Source organism: Phocoena sinus, chromosome 6 (genome assembly GCF_008692025.1).
Source record: "Phocoena sinus isolate mPhoSin1 chromosome 6, mPhoSin1.pri, whole genome shotgun sequence".
In the NCBI taxonomy this organism is placed as follows: domain Eukaryota; kingdom Metazoa; phylum Chordata; class Mammalia; order Artiodactyla; family Phocoenidae; genus Phocoena; species Phocoena sinus.
The window spans coordinates 36,665,899-36,688,031 of NC_045768.1; the positions used below are offsets into that span (position 1 = coordinate 36,665,899).

At 51.8% G+C, this 22,133-nt stretch overlaps 1 protein-coding gene across 3 annotated transcripts; it reads right to left on the reverse strand.

The window, feature by feature from the left end:
- Positions 1-1,891: 1,891 nt before the first annotated feature.
- Positions 1,892-21,733, reverse strand: GLIPR2 (GLI pathogenesis related 2). 3 transcript variants are annotated; one of them, XM_032634807.1, is made up of 6 exons: positions 21,624-21,698; positions 20,505-20,697; positions 11,837-11,945; positions 11,379-11,482; positions 9,507-9,584; positions 1,898-2,441 (listed from the first exon to the last, which is right to left on the reverse strand). In XM_032634807.1, the coding sequence occupies exons 2-6, from the start codon at positions 20,506-20,508 to the stop codon at positions 2,281-2,283; spliced, it is 456 nt and encodes a 151-aa protein (XP_032490698.1). In that variant the 5' UTR covers positions 20,509-20,697; positions 21,624-21,698; the 3' UTR covers positions 1,898-2,280. The 3 variants fall into 3 exon arrangements, with proteins under 3 accessions (XP_032490696.1, XP_032490698.1, XP_032490699.1); XM_032634805.1 differs by lacking the exon at positions 20,505-20,697 and having other exon boundaries at positions 1,892-2,441; positions 21,624-21,733; XM_032634808.1 differs by lacking the exons at positions 9,507-9,584; positions 11,379-11,482; positions 20,505-20,697 and having other exon boundaries at positions 2,375-2,441; positions 21,624-21,733.
- Positions 21,734-22,133: the final 400 nt, after the last annotated feature.

The following is a 22,133-nucleotide window of genomic DNA, read 5'->3' on the forward strand; positions in this document are numbered from 1 at the left end:
TGTCTTCTCCTGTTGAACTTGTGGGAGTTGCCATCTTTAAGAAATCCATTAAAGAAGTTAGATTTGTGCCCACCCGCTCAGCCAGCTTTGTTGTCTGGCTTGTCTTCAGCCTGGTAAATCTCCCCTGGTCAGCTTGTTCCTTACTCCAGCCTAAAGAGGCTGGCAGCCTGCCAGTGTCCACCACCTCATTATGTATGTGTGTATTGGGTAGAGTGTGTCCCTAGGAGCCCCAGGAAATTCAATGACTGGTCATTGAGTTTGTGTTGTTCGTGGTAGCTGCCCAGGTGTGGCCAGAATAAGACCTCATCTCAAGGCCCTCAGCTGGGTCTCTTTACTCCATCCATCCTCAGCTTCCTGCCCAGCTCAGCATTTTCTGTTCACAGAAACTCCCTAAGGGAGGGGACTCTAATATTCTAATCTTCTGGGGACCATCAGCTGATATATCAACTTGTTGGGAAGCCCTGAAGAAAATGAAGGGTATGTTTTAAAGATACAGATTTGGCCTGGAACTAGAAAGGTCAAGAAGAGTCTTTCCGTATTTCCACCTGTTTTATACCTCTGACAACTGGCTTTCTCACTTCTATATATTTCCAACTCATAACAGGGCTTGCATATAGCTTTGGCTTGCCGTGGCCTTAATTCAAACTCGTGGCACCTGTATTTTTTCAGTTCTACTGGTAAATTCTCTCCATATTTCTTGGCTCAAATTCCCAGTCCATGGCCAGCCTAGGGATTGGCTGCCCTTGGATCACATGTCCACTCTAGACCAGTCAGCTGTGTGATGGTAGGTCACGTGATTCAAAACATAGCCACCTAAGGAGCATGGTCTACAGGGGAGAGGTTGGAGGTATTCAGAATCTTGAGTTACCTAAGATGGGAACTCAGAGTTATGGATTACCTTAGTCATTGATAAAGAATCGGGCATGAATCACATGGGAGTAAGATATTACACAAACAAAAAAGATTTTTATCAATATCCCTGCGTGAAATGAAGGGCACAGAATGAGCCTGTGTTCACAGTGCCACAGAGACCTTCAAAGACTGGCCTGCACAGACTCCCAGCCCTGCCTATCTCACCAGCTGGAGATGCCACGGTTTCAGGGACACACAGCTTGGCACCTGGGTTGGTCCCTCCCACATGGACCACGTGAAGTCGTTATTCAAGAGGACTTTGTGTAGTTTTGAGGCAAAACACAGAACTAAATTAGCGACTCTAAGCCCCCGCATGGGAGACATCTCCCTGGAACATTTGGGCCTGTCACACATTCCTGGAGGGAGCAGCAACACAGCTGCGGCCACAGCTGCCAGGAACACGCCCCGGGCTCCCACCCTGTGTGCTGCGGGGAGGGCAGAGGCTGGAGGGCTTCCTCCGGGGGCCCTGAGTGAGCTCACCCTCACCCCCACGCTCACTGACTTCATCCTCCAAGGCTGCTTGGCCAAGAGCCCAGGCGGTGTGAGGGGCTTTCTCCCAGAACAGGCCCTGGGCCACCAGGCTGAGTGGGGGATGGGTGAATCGCAGGCCTAGCCCAGCTCCCTAGAAACCAAGGTGGTGCTGGAGGGCATACTGAACTCCGAAATGCCAGTGGATTTTAAGAAAAAAGGGAGGGTGGTGGGTGGGCAAGGGGCGGTGGAAGGTAGAAAAATGCAAGGAAGTAAAGCTTTTTTCTCCATTTGTTCTTTGGCAATCCCACCAGAGAATTCCAGGAGGCGTGCAGATGACATCATGGCTTACAATGGAGAAATCTCAGTAATTCTGTGAAATGGAGCCCCTGCCTACCCCGTGTTTCCGATGGAAGCTGCTTTATATTTATGTGTTTAAAGCTGTATCTTGTGTCACATTTGATGAGGGTTTAATATTCTTAAATATCTACCAAAAGTAGATTACAATGCATGAAGGTCACATAAAATGAACTTCATTTTCTCAGCATCACAAACATTTGGAATACAGAAAATCCAGGGACGGATATTATAAGTAAGAAAGGTACAAAAGGAGTTTGCTTAAAAAAATTTTTTTAAGTTTAAAAATTGATTCCCCCCCACCCAAAGTCCAAATAATTGTAGTCTAGGGAACCACCAAGGTAAAGCCTTCGTATGCTCATTTCTTTGGTAAGAATAAATTCAGGCAGAACTGTAAAACCGAGCGTGTGCTCAAGAGACTCATAGCATCACACAAGCAAGCACACACACCCACAGGGACAGACACACAGCTGAGTTTTTGTTGTTCTAGGCACTTCAAATCCAAGTTCTTAAGTCTGCCACCTTCCCGTTACATTGGGCAAATTACTTCTTTGGAGGCAGGACATTTTCTTCAAAGAAGCCCTGGTTGACGACATTCCCTGCTGGGAAGTATCTAGCCACCACGAAGGAGGACCCATCACTTGCAGATGCCTTCCCCACTCCCATCTTCTGTGTATTCTTCCATACCATGGCAGTGAAATGTCCTGTAGGGGAGCAGTCATGGGGAGAAGGAAACAGATTAGTTAGCAAAGCCTGGAGAATGATGTTTTAAGGGACTCTTGAACCCCTGTGCCGTCTTGCCATGCTGTGAGAGGCTTGATCTTCAGCCACCAATCAGAGGAAGGAGACACAAAACACTGACCAGTTTTCTAATGCGTCAGGTCCTCTCAGTCAGCCACGAAGACCCTACTCATCTCACTCTCTGATGCCCAAAGGTTTCATGGTCTCCCAGAGATCATGGCAAAGCCCAGAGACCCCAACAATTAGGATGCCACCCTACCTGGCACCTGCTTCCACCCCTCCCCCCAAACTGTACTCTTCAAGGTCACCAATGATCTCCATGTTCCTTCCCAATGGTCACCTTTTGTCTTCATCTTACTTGACATCTCAGGAACATTAATGGAGTCGACTCTTCCACTTTTCAAAGGACTCTCCTCTTTTGGTTTCCTCACTTGGCATTCCTCCCATGTCACTGCCTCTTCCTCTTCCTCCTCTATCTCACTTGTGAATATTGGAGGACCCGCATTTCCCAAGGCTCAATCCTGGGCTCTCTTATCTTTTCTTTTTGCACTCTTCAGGCAATTTCATCTTTCCCTGGCTCCCAAATTTCTTTCTCCAGCCCAAACCTCTCCTCTGTGTTCCAAACACAACTACTTACTTGACATTTCCACTTGGATGAGTCACAGGCCTCTCAAATTTAACCTGCCCAAACCTCACTCTTGATTTTGGTCCCTCCCATTTCCACGTCTGGTACCTCTGTGCACAAAATCCTCAGGGTGGCTCTGTATTCCTCCCTCCTGCTCATTTCCCCACAACAACCCATCATTCAATCCTGAAGAAGAATCGGAAGGGTAAGCTGTGACAAAGTGAGAGAGTGGCATGGACGTATATACACTACCAAACGTAAAATAGATAGCTAGTGGGAAGCAGCCGCATAGCACAGGGAGATCAGCTCGGTGCTTTGTGACCACCTAGAGGGGTGGGATAGGGAGGGTGGGAGGGAGGGAGACGCAAGAGGGAAGAGATATGGGAACGTATGTATATGTATAACTGATTCACTTTGTTATAAAGCAATTACACTCCAATAAAGATGTTAAAAAAAAAATCCTGAAGAATCTAACTCCAAAATACATCTCTAGTCCATCCACTCCCCAAACCGTGGTCTCAACCGCAAACTTTTCTCACTTGGGACCACTGCAACAGCCTTCGCCTGGCTCTCCAGAAGCCACACTTGCTGCCTCAATTCACTTTCCACTGACATAGCCAGAGTGATCATTTTGAGACATAAGTCATATCTGTTTACTTCTCTGCTTAAAAATCCTTCCATTGTTTAGTCGTACCGAAAACGAGAGCGAATGCTTTGCCCCAGTGGCCTCGTTTCCATTCCTTGAACACATCCGGTTATTTCTGACTATAAAGCCTTTGCACACACTGGCCGCTGTATGCAACGCTCTTCTGATGACCAGCGTTTTCTTGTCCCTTAGGTGTCAGCCCAAATGGCACTTTTTCAGGGGCTTCCCTGGTGGCGCAGTGGTTGAGAGTCCGCCTGCCGATGCAGGGGACACGGCTTCGTGCCCCAGTCCGGGAGGATCCCACATGCCGCGGAGCGGCTGGGCCCGTGAGCCATGGCCACTGAGCCTGCGCGTCCGGAGCCTGTGCTCCACAACGGGAGAGGCCACAACAGTGAGAGGCCCGCGTACCGCAAAAAAAAAAAAAAAAAAAAAAAAAAGTCACTTTTTCAGAGAGGCCTTTCACAATTACTCTTATTTCCTGAACACCTCCCTCCCCAGAGTCTTATTGCATCATTTTCCCCCTCGTATCATTCTTACCATCTGCAATGATATATTTGATTATTTGCTAATTGTTTGGCTCCTTCACTAGGCCATGAGCCCCACATGGGCAGGAACCAAATTGATTTATTCATCAAAGTACATGCAGTGCCCTGGCACAGCCTGACACATGGAAAATGTAAAATAAACCTTTGTTGAATGAATGAATGGAATGAATGAGTGAATGAATGAAAAGCATATGGAAGAACCATCTTGGACTAAGTTCTGGCACCACTGGAAATGCAGGCTTTCTACAGTTTGAGCTCTTTGAGACCTTGACAAGTTAGAGCCTCCTTCAGTTCCCTCTGCTCTGAGCCAAATAGCCCAGTTCCTTCTCAAGCTACTGCCTGCCCCTCCAAGTGCTTCTGTGGCTTGCCAAAGCTTCCCAGCATCATTCTCTCACTGTTCAGGCCGCCTGCCCCTCACTCACTGGTATTTTCAAACTGCTAACATAGCTTAGCTTCTAACTCCCCTCCTGCTTTGGGGTCAAAGAGCTGATGCTGTAACATACTCTTTGCTCAATGACCATAAATTCTCGTCTCCTGGGAGTAGAGACTGGGAGTTCATCCTTTGCACCTTTCTCATAGAGATCCTTTGACAGGTCAATGGGATATTTACAGAATGGCATGTCACAGAATGGCATTCATTTTCGAAAACAACCCCTAAGAGATTATATTTCCTCTTTGAGGGCAGGCACCATATCTGTCTTATTGACCATTGGGCTTGGCACATAGTAGATGCCCAATTAATATCTGATGAAGAAAGGAAGAGACAGAGGGAAGGAGGAAAATTGTGATCAGAGTAGCTAAGCTTCCAGTGGCTGGTTAGGAAAGAAAGAAGGCAACCGCTTTATACCTGTTAAGATGGAAATTATTTAAAAAACAAAACCAAATAACAAATGTTGGTGAGGATGGGGACAAATTGGATCCCTTTTGCTTTGCTGATGGGAATGTAAGATGGTGCAGCCACCGTGGGAGACAGTATGGCAGTTCCTAAAATAATCAAATACAGAATTACCGTATAATCCGGTAATTCCACTTCTAGGCATACACCCAAAAGAACTGAAAGCAGAACTCAAATATTTGTACACCAGTGTTCATGGCAATATTATTCACAACAGCCAAAAGGGGGAAAGAAAACAACTGCCCGTCGACAGATGAATGGATAAACAAAATGTTGTATGTATACACAATGGAATATTATTCAGCTTTAAAAAAGAAATAAAATTCCGACATATGCTACAACATGGATGAACCTTGAGGGTATTATGCTAAGTGAAATAAGCCAGACACAAAAGGATAAATATTGTAGGATTCTTACCTATATAGGTAGAATAGTCAAATTCATGGAGACAGAAAGTAGAATAGTAGTTACCAAGGCTTGGGCTGGGGGTGGTAGGAAAGGACAAGAGTTATTGTTTAATGGGTTTAGAGTTTCAATTTGGGATGATGAAAAAGTTCAGCAGATGGATGGTGGTGATGAGTGCACAACGACATGAATGTACTTAATCCCACTGAACTGTATGCTTAAAAATGGTTAAAATGGTAAATTTATGTTAAGTGTATTTCACCACAAAATAAAGAAAGAAAGAGAAAGGGAAAGAAAGAGAAAGAAAGAGGAAGAAAGGAAGGAAGGAAAGAGACAGGCTGGTACCCACACTCTTCCATTCAGGGAAGAGACAGAGTTGATATTTCCCATTGTGTCTTGTATTTGGTAAGGACTAAATAAACCTTCATTAATTAAATTGTGTTGTTTCCCCCTATAAATGAACTCCATTTTTATAATTTTGAAATTTAGGTATAGTTTATTTCTTTGTCTACATCCCTAAAAGATTTGAGTTTACTAAATTCTTTATGAAAATAAGCAAACATAAACACTAATCAGTAGGGTTGATGTGATACAATCAAAGCAAGAATTAAAAGAAAACAAACACTAAGTACAATTATGCATCCTGACCACTTATCCTTAAGCTCATGTTAACTGCTGCTCAATACACTTTGATTCTCACCTCAGAAAAGAAGAAACACTACTTTCCAATTCACCCTTGGTCCTTACACTTTTTTTGGGGGGGGGGGGTCCTTACACTTTTGAGTCACGTTTCTTTCTCATCTCCAGGCTGTCAGCAGGTGTCACTGCTTCTATAGACTGTCTTGTCTTTTCTTCCTCTTCTTTTCTCTTTTGTTTTTTTTAATTTGGCCACACCATGAGGCATGTGGGATCTTAGTTCCCCAACCAGGGACTGAACCCAAGCCCCCTGCATTGGAAGCATGGAGTCTTAACCACTAGACTGCCAGAGAAGTCCCTTAGACTGTCTTTTCATTAAGGCTCAGGCCCTTTTTCATACAAGGCTTTTCTCCAAGAGACCACATGCTTTGGCCACTGACCCACCCACTCTCTCCGTCACCCAGACAAGGAAGAGCTGCCATTTATCCACTGGTTGCCAAGAAAATAATTACAGACACCACATGCGCACCAGCAGTGTGAATGCCCGTGGAAGCCTATTCCAAATAGATGAGACTAAGTAATCCTTCTTCTGACTGGAGAGGTTTCTGTCTGCACAGAGATAATTAAGCCTGGGTATTTAGAGATGAATTAAAGGACACAACTTCCTTAGCAACCATCAGATACACACTGGTTTCTAACCCTAAACTACTAACAGCTTCCTTCTTTTTCCTTTTTTTTCCTAAAGGGATCACATCCTCTTTCCTGCTATGGACCCAAACTTCCTAGAATATGCATTTGAAAAACAAGTTGAATAAGTTACAGTACATCCTTGCAAGAGAATAATGCATAAGAAAGAGAAATCTCTTTCTGTATTGATATGGAACAATCTCTGCCAAGCTGCTGTGTGAACAAAGCCAGTGCAAAACAGATCATCTATCTGACACCAGAGTATAAAAAAGGGAAAAGAGAGCATTTACACAACTGTTGGTTCAGAACATCTCTAGAATGATCCACAAGAAACTGGTATTACTGGTTGGGAGGGAAAGCGCTGGAGGCCAGGAACGGAAGGAAGACTTTCCACCTTATACAGCTTGCAAATTTCATGTCATATAAAAGTATTATTTACTCAGAATAAACAAAGCCTACTCATTAAAAGAAAACATAAAGGGACTGCAGGAAGCTATTTTTCTCCGCTCAGCACAAAGCATAGAACAGTGTCCTTCATCACAAGACTTTGACCCAGGTGGGGTGCGGTAGGGACAGATTACAGGATATTTCAAAGGCCTTTGCACCTGCAACATGGACTCAGGTCAGGGAACCCCGGAACCATGGTGCAACAAGAAGCAGCTCTGGGGGAGGCTGACTCATGGGGGATGGGCCCAAGCATCTTTAACGGTATTGCGAGCCCCGCTTATATCACCACCCAAAGCTGTGCTCCTGTCTGAGGATCAGGCTCTGTGTGACCCAGGCATTGTCCACTGGCACCTGGGATGGCATAGGGGCTGGAGGCCCTGGGGTTTTCCTCTTTAGGGCTGGGAGATGTGGGGCAACAGACAGGATCACAGGGGGTCAGTGGTCACGGAAAGTTGAGTCCCATCTCCAGTTCTGACACTTGAGAGATTCCCACCTTGGAGCAGGGGTCATGTAAAAAGCATCAGATTGAGGATAGAAGGGAAACAGAAGTCTCTTCCCCTTTCTGGGCCTCAGTTTCTCTTCTGCAAATGGGTGGAATAAAGCCCCACCTTCAAATGGTGTTGCAGGGTTACGTGGCCATGGAGGCAGAGATGCTTTTCACTGTCAAGTGGCGTGCACACACGAGCAACGCCAATCACTCGCTCTGACACATGTCTGATTGCCCAAGAATCTTGCTCAACGGAAAAGGACGTCCAGATGCTGTGAAATAAAACGTCTTCTGGACACTGATCTTTATGAAAAGAAGACCAGGTTCTGCCTACACGTCCTTAATCACTGGTAGGAGGTTGTCACTGTTCCCTCCCTCACCTCTCAAATCTAATTGCCACAGAACCAGCAATTCTCACTCAGGGCCTGACAGTGGCCTCCTTGTCCTGCCCCACAGGGCAGATGCTTCTACCTCTCCCCACACGACTGCAAGAACCCCTGCCCAAAGGCGTGAGCACAAACCACAGGAAACGGTGACTGGCTCTGAGAACATGTCACTTCCTGCTTCTGAAGAAGCCTCCAGAGGGTAAGAAGCCGTAAGTGGCTCCATCCATGGGTGGGATGGGGTGGGGTAGAGGAATGGGGGGTGGACAGAGAACCCCCTTTTCAGTTTCCCTGGTGCCTTCTGGTCAGAGAAATTCACAGCCCCTTCCAACCCATCCCGGGCCCTGGGTACATGTGAGTCGGTCCTGAGGAAAGACAGGAGCCTGGTGATTGCTGCTGAGGGGCACGGGGGAGCCCAGAGCTTGGAGCAGCTGCCCGGGGCTTAGTAAGCTAACCATTTACTGCTCACCGGGGAGGCCTATGCAAAGGCTGATGGTCCCGTGGCCAGTTCCCTGCATCTAAATACCGGCTCTCAGAACGTCCCATAGAGGCCTCTGCCTTGTCCCTCTCCCTTGGGGACAGGGAAGAACAGGGAGTCGACCCTAGTTCACACAACTAATAGTGCCAGAGCTGAGACTAGATCCAAGCTTTCTGCATTCCAGGTTCTCCTGAATGACAAACTTGAGTATAAACGTGAAGGGAGAATGCCTGGGAGGCTGTGAGGAGTGAGGTGCAGAGAGGAAGGATGTGAGGGTGTGGGGGGAGGAGGGAGCTCAGACCAGAAGAGCCAGCAGCTTGGCCCTTTTCTCGATGGCCCCAGGAAGCCACTGGCAGCTTAATCAGGAGAGCAGCGTGGGCAGAAAGGGTCTTAGAATATTCTGGCTGCTGGGGAGCAGGCTGGAGCAGAAGCGGGATGACAGGTTAAAAGCGCTGAGGCATCACTCCTGGAGAGGAACACTCAGCGACCTTTGAAATCCACAGCCTCCTTATATCACACTCCAGTCAGGTGAAGAGCTTTGAGCTGGTGGGACAATCGGCAGCTTGGGTGCTCTTAGATGGAGGGATGTGTGTGTGTGTGTGTGTGTGTGTGTGTGTGTTGGGAGAGGTGTTGGGGAAAGAGGGTTTTGCCCTCTGGGCAAAGTCAAACCAGAGAAATATGGAAGAGGTGAAACAGGAGAGAAATGATTGATTTAGGGTTAGCTCCTCTCTGAAGTCAGACCCAAACGGCAACCCAGCGCAGGGCCGGGTCACTGGTGTGACCATGTCACTCACCTGTCCCGGAAGTGAAGCCAGGCTGCTGAAAGTTGTAGCTCTTTATTTCACTGTACCATCTATCAGCCACCTCCTTTCCTGTATGGAAGAGACAGTTTAAAACTCCCTATTCCTTCCATCTCCTCCCATTAACCCCAAAGCACCCATCCCACAGTTAGACGTCTCATAAAGCACCAACGAGCTGACATGGGGACTTCTGCCCGTGAGCACATCCAGGCTGCGGGGAGGGCCTTGTTAGGGGTTGGAAAGGGCCCTGGCCTGAGGTCAGGGGACCAGCATCTGTGTCCCTGCCCTGACACTAATTCACTGTGTAATCCTGGGCAAGGCCTGCCCCGTTCTGTACAATCGGGTTGAATGCAACGTACCCCAAGGGCTTCTAATGATGCTCTGAGTTTCCGGGAGACCACACCTTCATCCCACTGCAAGTCTGGCTCCTGAAACACCCACAGGAGGAAATGTAATTGGGCCGGTGGGTCAGGGTCTCCACTGCAGGCAGAAGGGTACTCCCCTGGAGCATCCACTGGTCACAGCATTTCCCTGGGAGCGGCTGACTTCAGGGCCAGAGAGCTAGGAGCCTTGGACCTCAGAGCAGTAAGTCCTGAACTTGAATGAGTGCACGAATCACCTGGGGCTCTCGTTAGAATGCAGATTCGGACCTTGGAAGATCTAGGGTGGAGCCCTGAGTCTGCATTTCTAACAAGTCCCCAGGGGCTGCTGCTCATCCGTGGACCACACTTTGAGGAGCAAGCCCTTTGAGAACAGTGGCTACACAGAGGCCGCAGCTGGGGAGCTGTTCAAAATTACTGATGCCTGGGGCCTGCCACAGGCTGACCGTATCAGTGCCTCCGGAGGAGAGATCCAGGCACTAGTATTTTTTGAAAGCTCCACAAAAGATCCCAGTGTGTAGCCAGGATGGGGAACCACTGCCCTAGAGATGTCCTACCCAACCCCTCTCTGTAGAGATGGGGAAACTGGGGCCAGGGGAGGTAGCAGATTTACTCAAAGCCCCCCAGGGAGCCAGCGCGAGGAGCCCTGTCTCCTGCTGGCTCTCTCCCACCACTCTCCCTTCTCCCCGACAAGGCCCACAGTCTGAGCCTGGGGAGGGGCTGCGGGCCTCAGGCTCCTGCTTTGCCAGGGAGCAAGCGCACACTTCTCCTGGAGGGACTCTGCCCCAGGGAACTCCCAGGAATGTGAGGCCGGGGAGGGAGCAGTCATTCTCCCACGGGAGTTTGGAGAAAGCTTCAGAGCACGAGGTAGCTCTCTCCAGCATTTTTCCTAAAAAGCCACGACAGCCTTGTCAGAGCCAGAAAGCTCAAGAATGTTCGGTCAGTGTGGTGGGACCACCATTCCAGGCTGTGACCTTGGATGAGAAATTGTCTTTCCCATTATTATTACTTTTTCCAGCACGGAAAAAAGCTCTATTGCATTTTTTCTCGTGAAGAAAGTTAATACACAAGCACTGTAAATATTTCCAGAAAAACGTGAGGAACGTGAAGTCCTTCTGAGGCCGGGGATGCTTCAGGGCCCGCAGGGTCAGGCCGAGACTCAGCACAGAAACGGTCTGTCTCCCCGCCCTCACTCTGCTGGGAGCTCTTCTGGAAGGTGGGTGGGGCCGGGCAGTCTGACTCATCTCTGTGTCCCTGGCAGCCAGCACAGGCCTGGCCCTGAGCTGGCCATCGGAGACCTTGTGGTGAGCTGCAGTCAGCTCCTGGGAGCGGACAGACAGCTCTGGGGTTCTCTTCCCTTTTTCTGGGCCTGTGGCTGCATCACGGCGACAACACCACGGAGGGCGCTGGGGCCAGGAGGGGCGTGCATGATGGATGTCCTAGGCCCGGCTCAGGCAGGAGCGGGGAGAGCCGAGAAACGACTCACCTGTCTGATCATAGGATGCCCACGCCAGGTTCTCCCCGCACTGGCCACGACTGGACTCCGGGCTGTGCTTGAGGATCCTCGTGCTGGCCAGGGCCTCTGAATACCTGCCGGAGTCCACGGTGCTTCCTTAGAGCGAGTACGGCCCAGGGAAGCCCCCAGAGTAGGAGCCCTAAACCTGGTGTGGCTGAACTTCCTTCCCTGCCCTGGGCTCGCAGAGGCAATCGGGAGCATCACACCTGCAACTCGTCTAAGCCCCCACTCCAGTCCCATTTTACAGAGGAACACACAGGCTCAGAGGAACAATGGGACCTGCCTGGGTAAGTGGCAGAGTGGTTATTCAAGTCTGGCTGTATTTGCCCCCAACCCACATCCCTCCTGCCTTCCAGAGCCCATCTGGGACTGCAGCAGTGGCAGCACCGGGAAGGGCCCGAGTTGCCCGGGGCCCCGGGCGGACTCACTGCTGAGCCTCCCGGTTGAGCTTCTTGCAGAGCTTCAGGGGGGCGACGCCATGCTGCTTCCGGTACTCATTGTGGGCCTTCAGGACCTCGTCATTAAACTGCTTGGAAGCTGCAATGATTTCAAGATGGAGACTCTCAGCGTGGAGAAAAGAGCCAGCAGGCTTCAGAGCAAAGCCCAGCTCAAACCTCAGGCCACGTGCCCAGGCTGCTGCCCCGGTCTCTGCACATTGATGCCCCCTGGACTACGCAGGGCCCCATGGGGCATGTTAGGCATTTGGATCTTTATCCAAGGCAATGGGAAGCGACTGAATGGGGGCGGGGGAGTAAGCTGAGGAGAGCTGTGTTTCTGGAAGACCCTGCTGGCTGCTGAGTGGGGGACGGGCTGGAGGTGCAGAGCAGATGGTGGGAGGCAGGACAGGAAGCAGCAGGACTTCTGCAAGAAAATGTTTGAAGGAGACTGGGTAGCTCAGAGCGGACCTACAGTGCATGGTCAGGGGGACTGGAGGTGGGAGCCCAGAGAGAACAGGCCTGGCTGGGGTGGAGGGGTGCCTGCACTGTCCCGAGAGAGAGGGACAGATGAAGAGAAGAGGACCAACCAGGGTAGGACAGCATTGGGAAGCAGAGAGAGGGGAGAGTGTGGGAAACAACGCGGTGGTGGGATGGGATCAGCTGGGCTCAGGCTTGCAGGTGAGGGAAGAGGTGGGGCCTGTGTCCAACTGGGTCACAACCTCAGAAAAAGCAAGGCCAAAAAGTGGTGAAGCCAAGGGTAGGCCAGGTCAGTAGTGGACAGAGGTCACTTCAGTTCGGATCTGAAATGGAACCCCATCCATCCCACATCCTCCATCCATCTCTCCACCACTCATCCATCCACCTATTGATTCATGATCTAAGCATCAACATCCAACCACCCATCCATCACCCATCCAATCCCAACCCATCCCTCTGTACATCTGCTCTCTGAGTGCCTCCTCTGTGCGAGGTCCCATATTGTACGCTGGGGGTCCAGAGACAAATCAGACATGTCCTGCCCTCAAAGAGCTCACACACAGAAGGGAGACAGCCTTGTAAACAGACACTAGCCAACAGTGTGGTAGGGCCAAGGTGCAGGTCAAGAGGAACTCAGAGAAAAGCAGCCTAACATGGTCTGGGAGACCAGGAAGGTGACCCCTGATTTGAGGCCCCACAGATGTCTGGACAGGAGCTGGTCAGGCTAGGATTGTGAAGGCGCAGAGCGCAGCCTTAGGAATCTGGGAGTCCCCCCTCTCCCTCCCCCCACCTCCCCCACCATGGAAACGGGGGGTGAGCTGGGTGAGTTATGAGCGATGGCCACAGAGGGTCCATAACACTGAGCTAGTCCCCTCTGGCGGGAGCCTGCCCCTGAGGCCTGGCCATGGGCAGGGAGGGTGTAAACCGGAGGATGAAAGAAGCACCCCTCCATCCACTAGCCCAGGCACCTTCACCAGCCACCTTTCTGCTCCTCTGCTGTCTTCCCCCAGAGGCCGTGGAGATGAAGCAGCAGGGGTCCTCTTCCCCTCCCTCAGCCAGATCCCTCAGGTCTCCTGGACCTTCAGATAGAATCCCACTGGGCCTCTGAGGGGATGTGAGGGAAGAAGACCCAGGGCTTGCCCTCCAGAGCTTTGGGCTAGACGCCAACCCAGCAGAGGGAAGGAAACTGCAGGCTATGCCAGTGGTGGTCGAGCTTTCCAAGGGGTTTCCAAGATATCGGACAGCGAGAGGTCCTGACCTCAAACATTCCAGGGCCCGGCAGGGCAGTGCAGTGGGGTCCAGTCAGAGTAATGTGGAGAGAGACAGGGACAGCGGCGGGAGGGGCTGCTGAATGCCAGGATCTGGGAGATCTGGGTTGACAGGCAGAGATGGGGAGATGCTGTGACAAAGGCGTGGAGGTGATGGTAACTGGGCACAAGGCAGAGGGTGGAGCTACCACCTGAAGTCTCAGGCCTCTGTGGCCAAGAGGCCGGCCAAGCCCCTGTTGGAACGAAAGACAAGGATTTGGGGTTTATTGGAGGGAGGGGGGAAAAGGGAAGATGCTGTCTAATGGGTATAGAGTTTCAGATCTACAAGATGGAAAAGTTCTGGAGATCTGTTTTACAGCAATGTGAATATACTTTACACTACATTAAAAAATGGTTAAGATGGTAAATTCTATGTCATGTGTTTTTTGCAATTAAAAAAAAAAGATTTGGGGTTTAGCATGTTCCTGTGGATAATGGAGTCACAGAGACTTTTAAAGAATATCTCAGGAGCTTCGCTGGTGGCGCAGTGGTTGAGAGTCCGCCTGCCGATGCAGGGGACGCGGGTTCGTGCCCCGGTCCGGGAAAATCCCACGTGCTGCGGAGCGGCTGGGCCCGTGAGCCATAGCTGCTGAGCCTGCGCGTCCGGAGCCTGTGCTCCGCAACGGGAGAGGCCACTACAGTGAGAGGCCCACGTACTGCAAAAAAAAAAAAAAAAAAAGAATATCTCAGGTGCAAGTGGTGGGAGCCACAACAACTCACGGGAACCGCACTGGGGCCTCGCTGACAACACGCTAAGGAGTCAGCTGGGTGGCGTGGCAGCCAGAAACCCACGGGGCGATGTGTTGCACAAGTCAGTGTCCAGCTGGAATGCTTCACCCAGCCCAGGCCCCACCTTGCATTAGAGGCAGTAAGAATCTGAAGTGTGTTCAGAGATGGTGATGAGGTGAAGGAGGGGCTGGATATGTGGTCTTATAAGGGATGGTTGCAAGTACAGGAGAAGATCAGACTTTGGAAGACACCGTAGAGGGCCCTGCTGAATTCTGGGGCCCCACAGGTCAGCGCTGGGGCCAGTGGGTGGAAAAGCCAGGATGACAGATTTCAGCTCAGCCTAAGAAAGATCTTTCTCTCCATGAACGCTTTCTGAAGACTGAAAAGGCTACCTCGCAAGGTAGTGAGCTCTCCAGCACTGGGGACAAACAAGCAGGTGATGCCTCTCAGAGGGATTCAGGCACTGAAGACCCAGTCAGATGACCTTTAAGTCCCTTCCAACCCTGAGATCCCATAAGGTCCCATCAGGGTAGGGGTGAGAGGAGGCAAGATGACCGACTGACCCCAAACTTCCAGGAGTTCATAGCTTGTCTAACGAGTGATCAAGGTAAGTGTATGTGTCCATGCAAGGGCAGGTGTGGATACACACAAAGTGGCAGAAGGTCTCTGAGTGTCAGACCTGGCCAGGCCCATACTAATATCCCTTCCAGCTCCTATGTCCCAGGTAGGCCACGGTGGGACACTACGGGAGATGCATGGGACTGAGTGGCATGGGCAATGGTGACCACAGATGTATCAGGGAAGGCTCCCTGGAGGAGGTAATGAGGAGGCAAAAGCGCAGAAAGGGCCAGTGTGGAAGGGACCTGATGTATCCCGGGGCTGTGTGGAGGAGGTGGAGATAAGGGGAATGGGTGGGTCGCTAAGGTGAAGCCCGTTTAAAGACAGCTCTGAGTGCTGGGGTGAGATACACTGGACTCTGGAGTGCTCAGGCCCTGCAGTCTCCTTGGCAGAGGGGACATAAGACTGCTAAAAACTAGGTCACTGCACTCCCAGAATGTGGGAAGTAGTGAAACAAAAGTGAAAGTTCCTGCGCCCAACCTAAGCTTGTAGCCCAGAAGCTGAAGCCAGTCATTGATCCCAGCAGAGCCAGTGCCCTGGGCCAGGGTTCCTAGGAAGGGGTCAGGAGGGGTGCCCTCTCTCCCTGCCCCTGGCTGGGAGGCCTGGGGGCCCCATGACCACACCCCTGGCTGACTCACTGGTCCCCTCTCACCACGGCAGCCAGTCCCAGTCCAGGCGGCCCCTGTGAGCAGAACCTCAACCTCAGGGAGGCAAGATACCAGTGATGACCACACCCAGAAAGAGGCACACCTCACTTCTGTAGAAAAACCTGAGAGCAGATAAACATAAGGAAAAAGGAGTCAAAGAAAACCCACCCATCCCTGCCTGATGCAGGGAGAGCCCTCAGAGCCACCCCATGGCTGTGGGGGGAGAAGAAGGGAGGGATTATGCCCACATTTTGTGGGAGGGTAAACTGAGGCTCAGAACCCACACAGCCTCAGGGTACCAGCCTGGAATGAAGGAGGACCTTTCTTCTGCTCGATGGCCAGCCATTCTAGGTGCCAGGCCTGTGCAAGATCTGATTTACTTCTCACCACCATTGTGGGAGCTTCCACTACTGTACCCATTTTTTGGATGAGGAAACTGAGGCTCAAGAAGGAAATAACCTGTCCACATTCCTACAACTGGTCCAGAGGTAGGCCCACGAGGAGAGAAAGCCTGCCCTTAACCCCACCCCACCCCAAGGGTCACGAGACAGAGGAAATCATTGAGAAGAGAAAGATAAGGCCACCAGTCCCAGGAGGAGGATCAGCCTAGTGGGGTTGGCAGCCGCCTTCAAATCTCTGAGGGGAAAGAAGAGGAAGAAGGAAGAGGAGAAAAGAACTAAGGTTTCTCAAGAGCCTCCTCTGTGCCAAGGCCTTTATAGACAGACCGTCGTGAGGGGCCCCAGAGGAAAATCAGGGGCTGTGGAGTAGAAGCTCCAGGGGGCAGACCTGGGGCTTAAGGCCAGAGCTGTTGAAAGGTGGAAGGGGCTGCCTGGGCCTGGCGCCTGCGGCTGAGGGAAGGCGGCTGGCCAGGGCGGTCTCTGCCGCTTGGAGGGTGCAGGCATCTTGGGTGGGGCTGGACTGGGGACTCTTGAAGGTTCTTTAGGGCAGAGCTTCTAACTGTTGAATAAAGAATCTAAGGAGGTCCGTGCCCCTCCTCCCTCACAGCTGGTGGCTGGGACGGGCTCCTCCCTCAGCATCCATCCTCTTCGGAGGCCTCCCAGAGCCCAGCTGACTCATTTCTCAGCCCTCGCCAGACTCCCCACCAGAGAGGCCCAGGACCGTCAGGGGCCAAGGCAGGAATTATGGACAGGCCCCTTTGGTCCCCTGGCAAGAGGCTAGAAGGCCTTTGGGGCAAAGCTGGTTTTATTTGGTCCCCTGGCAAGAGGCTAGAAAGCCTTTGGGGCAAAGCTGGTTTTGCTAGTTTATCAGGAAGAAAGAATAAAAAGTTGATTAAAAACCAAACATATGGGCTTCCCTGGTGGCACAGTGGTTGAGAGTCCGCCTGCCGATGCAGGCGACACGGGTTCATGCCCCGGTCCGGGAAGATCCCACATATCATGGAGTGGCTGGGCCCCTGAGCCATGGCCGCTGAGCCTGCGCGTCCGGAGCCTGTGCTCCGCAACAGGAGAGGCCACAACAGTGAGAGGCCCGCGTACCGCAAAAAGAAAAAGAAAAACAAAAACAAAAACCAAACAAGCATATATACACTAATATGTATAAAATAGATAACTAATAACCTCTGTATAAAAAATAAATAAAATAAAATTCAAAAAACAAACAAACAAACAAAAAAGCAATGAGTTCCAGATGAGTAGCTCTTTTCAGCTTGGGTTCCAGGAAATTCAAGAGGCAAATCCCAGCTCTGCCTTTTACTAGCTGGGTGACCTTGGACAAGTTGCTTCATCTCTCTGTGCCTCGTTGACTCCATATACAAAATGGGGACAACAGTATTCACCTCATAGGGTTGTTGTGAGAATGAAATAAATTAATCTGCGTAAATGCTTTAGAACAGATCTGGAGCAAAGTGAACAACTATAGTTCAACTAAATGTCAGCTATAATTATTATCATTACTGTTGGGCAGAGGAGCCTTTAGCCTCCTAAAGGAGGCTAAAGTCCAAAGTTCCTCCTGGCCTTGGGGGAAACTGCCCCCATCAGATCCCTTCCCAGATTTTAACAGGAGCAGGGCTGCTGGTATTTAACCTGGCCTTTGATGAACTCTTTCAGTACCTCTGAGCTCAGATATTTACTGAGTAAGTGAGCACAAGAACAAATGAATGAGATTCTCACACCATCACTGGGTAAGCCTGAGGACAGGATTCTTCTCATTACAGAGGAGGAAACTTTGGTCTTTAGGAGGACATGTGAATTGCCCAAGGTCACACAGTGAGTCCACATTAGAGCCAGATCTAAGAATGTCCCTCCTTTGCCCGGGATCTCACACACTTTCCACCTTACATACATCTTCCTTTCCCTAAGCAAGAACGACAAGGATGTCCCAGTGTATCGGCTGCCCCTTTGTGATGGGCAATAGTCACTGAAGGGCTGAAGAAGCCAGGGCAGAGAGAGAGCTTGCTCTCACCAGCAGACAGGTGGTCCCCTCTCCAGCCCTGCCTGCCACCACTCAGGCCTGCCCGCCAGCACTGGGCAAGTCCCTGCCCAGTGCCAGGGCCCTGCTTCCCCACCTGTGTGAGAAGGAAGGATGACATCTGTGGTTTTCAAAATAGCTTCAAAGCAGGGAAACCCTTTCTTTGAACCTCTCTTTGGAATCAACAGATGAAAATGGTACTGCTGGGACTGACCTGGCCACATGGCCTCCCCCTGCAGAGGTGTGAGGGCCCTGCTCAGTAGAAAATTCGGATTAGTTGGTCCCTGAAGGTCTTTCTGCTCTGATAACCTCTGGGGCTGGGAGATGTGGGTCAAGGGATAACAAGATTCTTAGAGACAATTAGAGGGTGTGTGGATGTCCCTAAGGGCCAGAGTCCAGGCTGAGAAGCAGAATGACAAGTGGTCATTGTGGTAGAGGGGACAGCACCCAGCTGGGAAGTCAGAGAGCTGGGTACAAATCCCAGTTTGTCTACTTATTGGTCAGGGTGTGAGCTTGGGTGAAGTACTCAACCTCTGTAAATCTATTCAGCTGATAACAACTGCCTCACGGTGCTGTTACGAAAGTTAGTGACACATGTGAAATACCCAGCTCCAAGCCTGGCACACAGCAGGAGCAGAATAATTGGTGATCACTCTTATTAGGGACTATATTAGAGGCTTTCACTGAGCCCCAGGCCATTGCCTTTCTCTGCCCGGCTGCAAACCGAAGCCCAGCAGGGAGACCAGGGTCAGTGGCCGGACCTGGAAGTCTCTGAACACTGGGCCAAGTGACTCCTGGAATTTAAGCTGTTTTGGTTATGTGACACTTTTCCAGCAATGCCCGCTACCCCAACAGCTCTGGGGTATATCTGAGGTTGAAGATGAAAAAGAGATGGGCTCCTAGGCAGGGATGAGGAAACTGAGGCCCAGAAGAGGCAGGCTCCTTATGAAGGTCTTTGTGGAACCACAGAAAGCCCCTGGGTGGATACACATCTGTGATGCCGCCTGTCTTTTGGGCACAGACAGCCTCAGGCTGGTGGCCCGGAACATCAAGGTTGGGCCCGTGTCACCCAGAAAAGTCATTTTCTCTTGGGGACCCTTAGGGGAGCCGGATACTATCCAGGGGGCTCAGAGTCTTCGGGGCGGGGCAGGGGGGAGACAAATAAAATGCATGTGGCTAAGGGCCAGCATTCTGAAAGGTCCCTGGGTATATGTGGAGGGTGGGCATGGGAAGGGGGGTGGAAACTGCCTGAACCACCTCTAACCTGTCTTCCACCACCATCCTGCTTGACTCTGCACCTCCAGTCCTGGAAGGTGTCATCACCTTCCTGCACCCAGATTCATACCGCTGACCTTTCTTTCTTATTCACGGCAAGTTAGTCACCAAGTCTGCTCGAGGCTACCATTTCAAAATTCCATCGCCGCTTCCTCTCCAGTCCCTTAGATGTCTCTGTCATCTCTTGCCTGAGTAACTACAGCAGCCTCTCCCTGACCCCCACCTCCACCCTCTTCCCATCTGATCCGCCCTCCACCCTGGAACAGCTCTAGTCCTGCGGCTTTGAGATTGATGCTTTTCAATGGTCCCCCCAGGTCCCATCGGAGAAAGTCCAAAGTTCCAAGACACTCTGGGGTCTGACCACCTCTTCCAGGAGCCTTCACTGGATGTTTGGGCAGAGATTTTCCCCTCCCCTGAGCTCCCACTTCTCTTCACCTGTACCTGTCTTGTGGCTTAGATCACTTTCCACCTCTTACTGGAGCCATGTGGTGCCTGTCTATCCCCCCAATCCGCTTTATGGTGCATTTCATAATCCACATGAACACTCCTGAGGGCAGGGGCCATGCCCTCCGCAGCATTGGGTCCACAGCTTGGTACAGAGCTGATAGATGGTGGAATGGAAGGATGAGAGGGAGGGAAGGAAGGATGGAGGGAGGGAGAGAGGGGGAGAGGGATGAATGAACAAATAGAAGATAGGCACCCAGCAGTTCTGGAAAACTGTTTCTTAGGGAAGAAGCCAGAAACAACTGATTAAAATGTAGCTGTAGAGAATTTGTGGATTTTCTCCTAATCTATAGAGAAAGGAACTGATTTCCCAAGTAGGGATCTCAAAGTGCCCTCTCACATCTTCCATGCTCGTGTACCTGCCCTCCTCTCCCCACACCCGCCACCTATCACATTCTTCTTTAACTGCAAGTCACCTTTCCATACTGTAAAAGACCCTGGGGATGATATAGGCCATCCTCCTTGCATAGATGAGGAAACTGAGGCACAGAGAAGGAAAGGGCTTTGATTGAGATCACACTGCAAGTGATTAGCAGAGCCAGGGCTGAAAGCCAGACCTGTAACTACAGATAAGGGCAGGTTAGGACCAATGCCAGAGAAAACTACTTACTCCCAACACTGGTACCTCATAAGTCCAGATCTTGAGGACAGATTCAAGAAGAGACCCAGCCTTACCCATCTGAGGCTGACAATCTCAACTTCCCATGAAGCAGGACTTCTGAACTCTGTTCAAAAGCTGTTCATTAAAAAGCCTCCTGTGAAGCAGGAACTATGCTGAGATAGACATGGTTCCTGGCTGCCAAAAGTGAGGAGTCTGTGGGAAACAGATCTTTGGCTGGGTAGTGTCACAACCTGACTGCTGGGAGGGCTGCAACAAAGAAGACACCAGGTGGGGAAATCGGGGAGGGCTCCCAGCACAGGAGTTGAGCCTAGAAAGATGGGGAGGATTTTCAACTTCACCGAAGTGGGAGAGGTGGAGTGCTGGTGGTGGTGGTGAGCGCTGGGAAAGGGAACCCAGCGGAAGAGCTATGCCCAGAGCACAGCTGAGTGCAGGGGGAGGAAAGGGGCGATGATCAACTCCCAGAGGGCCCCGCCGTGGAGCTGAAGAATGTGTACTCTTTTCACCTGCAGACAATGGGATGGAAGGTGTTAGGGAATGACGGCACTTCACCGGGACAGCCACCGTGGTGAGGATGGGCCGCGACAGGGCAGAGAGAAAGGGGAAGCCGTTGTTGGCAACCGTGTGTAGCCTGACTGAGTCTGGCACCGGGTAGGGGTGGAGGGGCACTTAAAGGAGGAGGGACAACGACCGAAGAAAAGGATGCTCAGAGCTGTCTTTCGGAGGGTTGGTCGGGGCAAGCTGTTTTGCAGGAAGAGAGGCTGTCACAGTTCTGTGGCTTTTTCCAACTCTAACCCTGTCCTGAAACAAAGCAAAAGCCACGCCTTGGCCGGACGCTGAGCGCTAATCCCATCAGCGCCTGGAAGCCCTCCCTGACGCAATCTCTGGCTCGCAGACAGGAGGACCCTCCCTCGGTCTCGCCTTCCTCCCTCTCTCCCGAGGGCCCGACGGCCACCCCGGCTTCCTGGCTGCCCCGGAAATTGCCCGCGTCGCGAGCCCCTCCATCCCGCACCCAGTGGTCCCGGAGCGCAGCCGGAACCGTGTCGCCCCGGCGGAGGCTGTCGACCCGCTCCCCGGGGATCCAGCCCACCGCGGGAAGAGTGACAGTGAAGACCCCGGAGCCTGGGGCTCCGAGCCATCCCCGCACCCCGGCCCGGCTGGCACAGCGGGCTCACCTGATTTGCCCATGGCAGGCTCCGCGCGCTCTTCGGCTCCCGCTGCGCTCCCTGCCGGCCCCGCGCCGCTCCGAGAGCCGAGGAGGAGGCCGGGCGGCCGCAGCTCCTCCCCCGGCGCGGCCAGGCCCCCGCCTTATAAGGCAGCGGCAGCTGCAGGAGGAGGCGCCTGGGGCCACACCGCCGGCTGCCTGGAGGAGGCACCGCGCGCCTTCCCGCCCTGCTCCCGAGAACTTGCCCCGAGTGGGGACCCCAGCGACCGCTCAGGGCTCTCCAGGTGCGGACGAGGAGCCCAGGGCGTATTGGATACCTGTCCCTCTGGGACACTGAATGGGGATGCAGAGGGAAGACCACGCCTCTCACCCTGTTCCTGGTAGATGCTCAGCAACTGATGCGCTACGGGGACCGCGGGGCTCACAGTCGAGGTGTGAGGGTCGGTTCCGACCCGCGTCACCAGGGGTCGGTGCTCTTCCCGCCGCGGCCTGACCCCCACAAACCCCTAAGGCCCCGAGC

Coding starts and splice junctions, on each gene's coding strand:
- GLIPR2 (XM_032634805.1), bottom strand. Junction 9,585..11,378: donor GGCATCCTATGATCAGACAG/GTGAGTCGTTTC, acceptor TCTTCCATACAG/GAAAGGAGGTGGCTGATAGA. Junction 2,442..9,506: donor TGGCTTCACTTCCGGGACAG/GTGAGTGACATG, acceptor GCTCCCCTACAG/GACATTTCACTGCCATGGTA.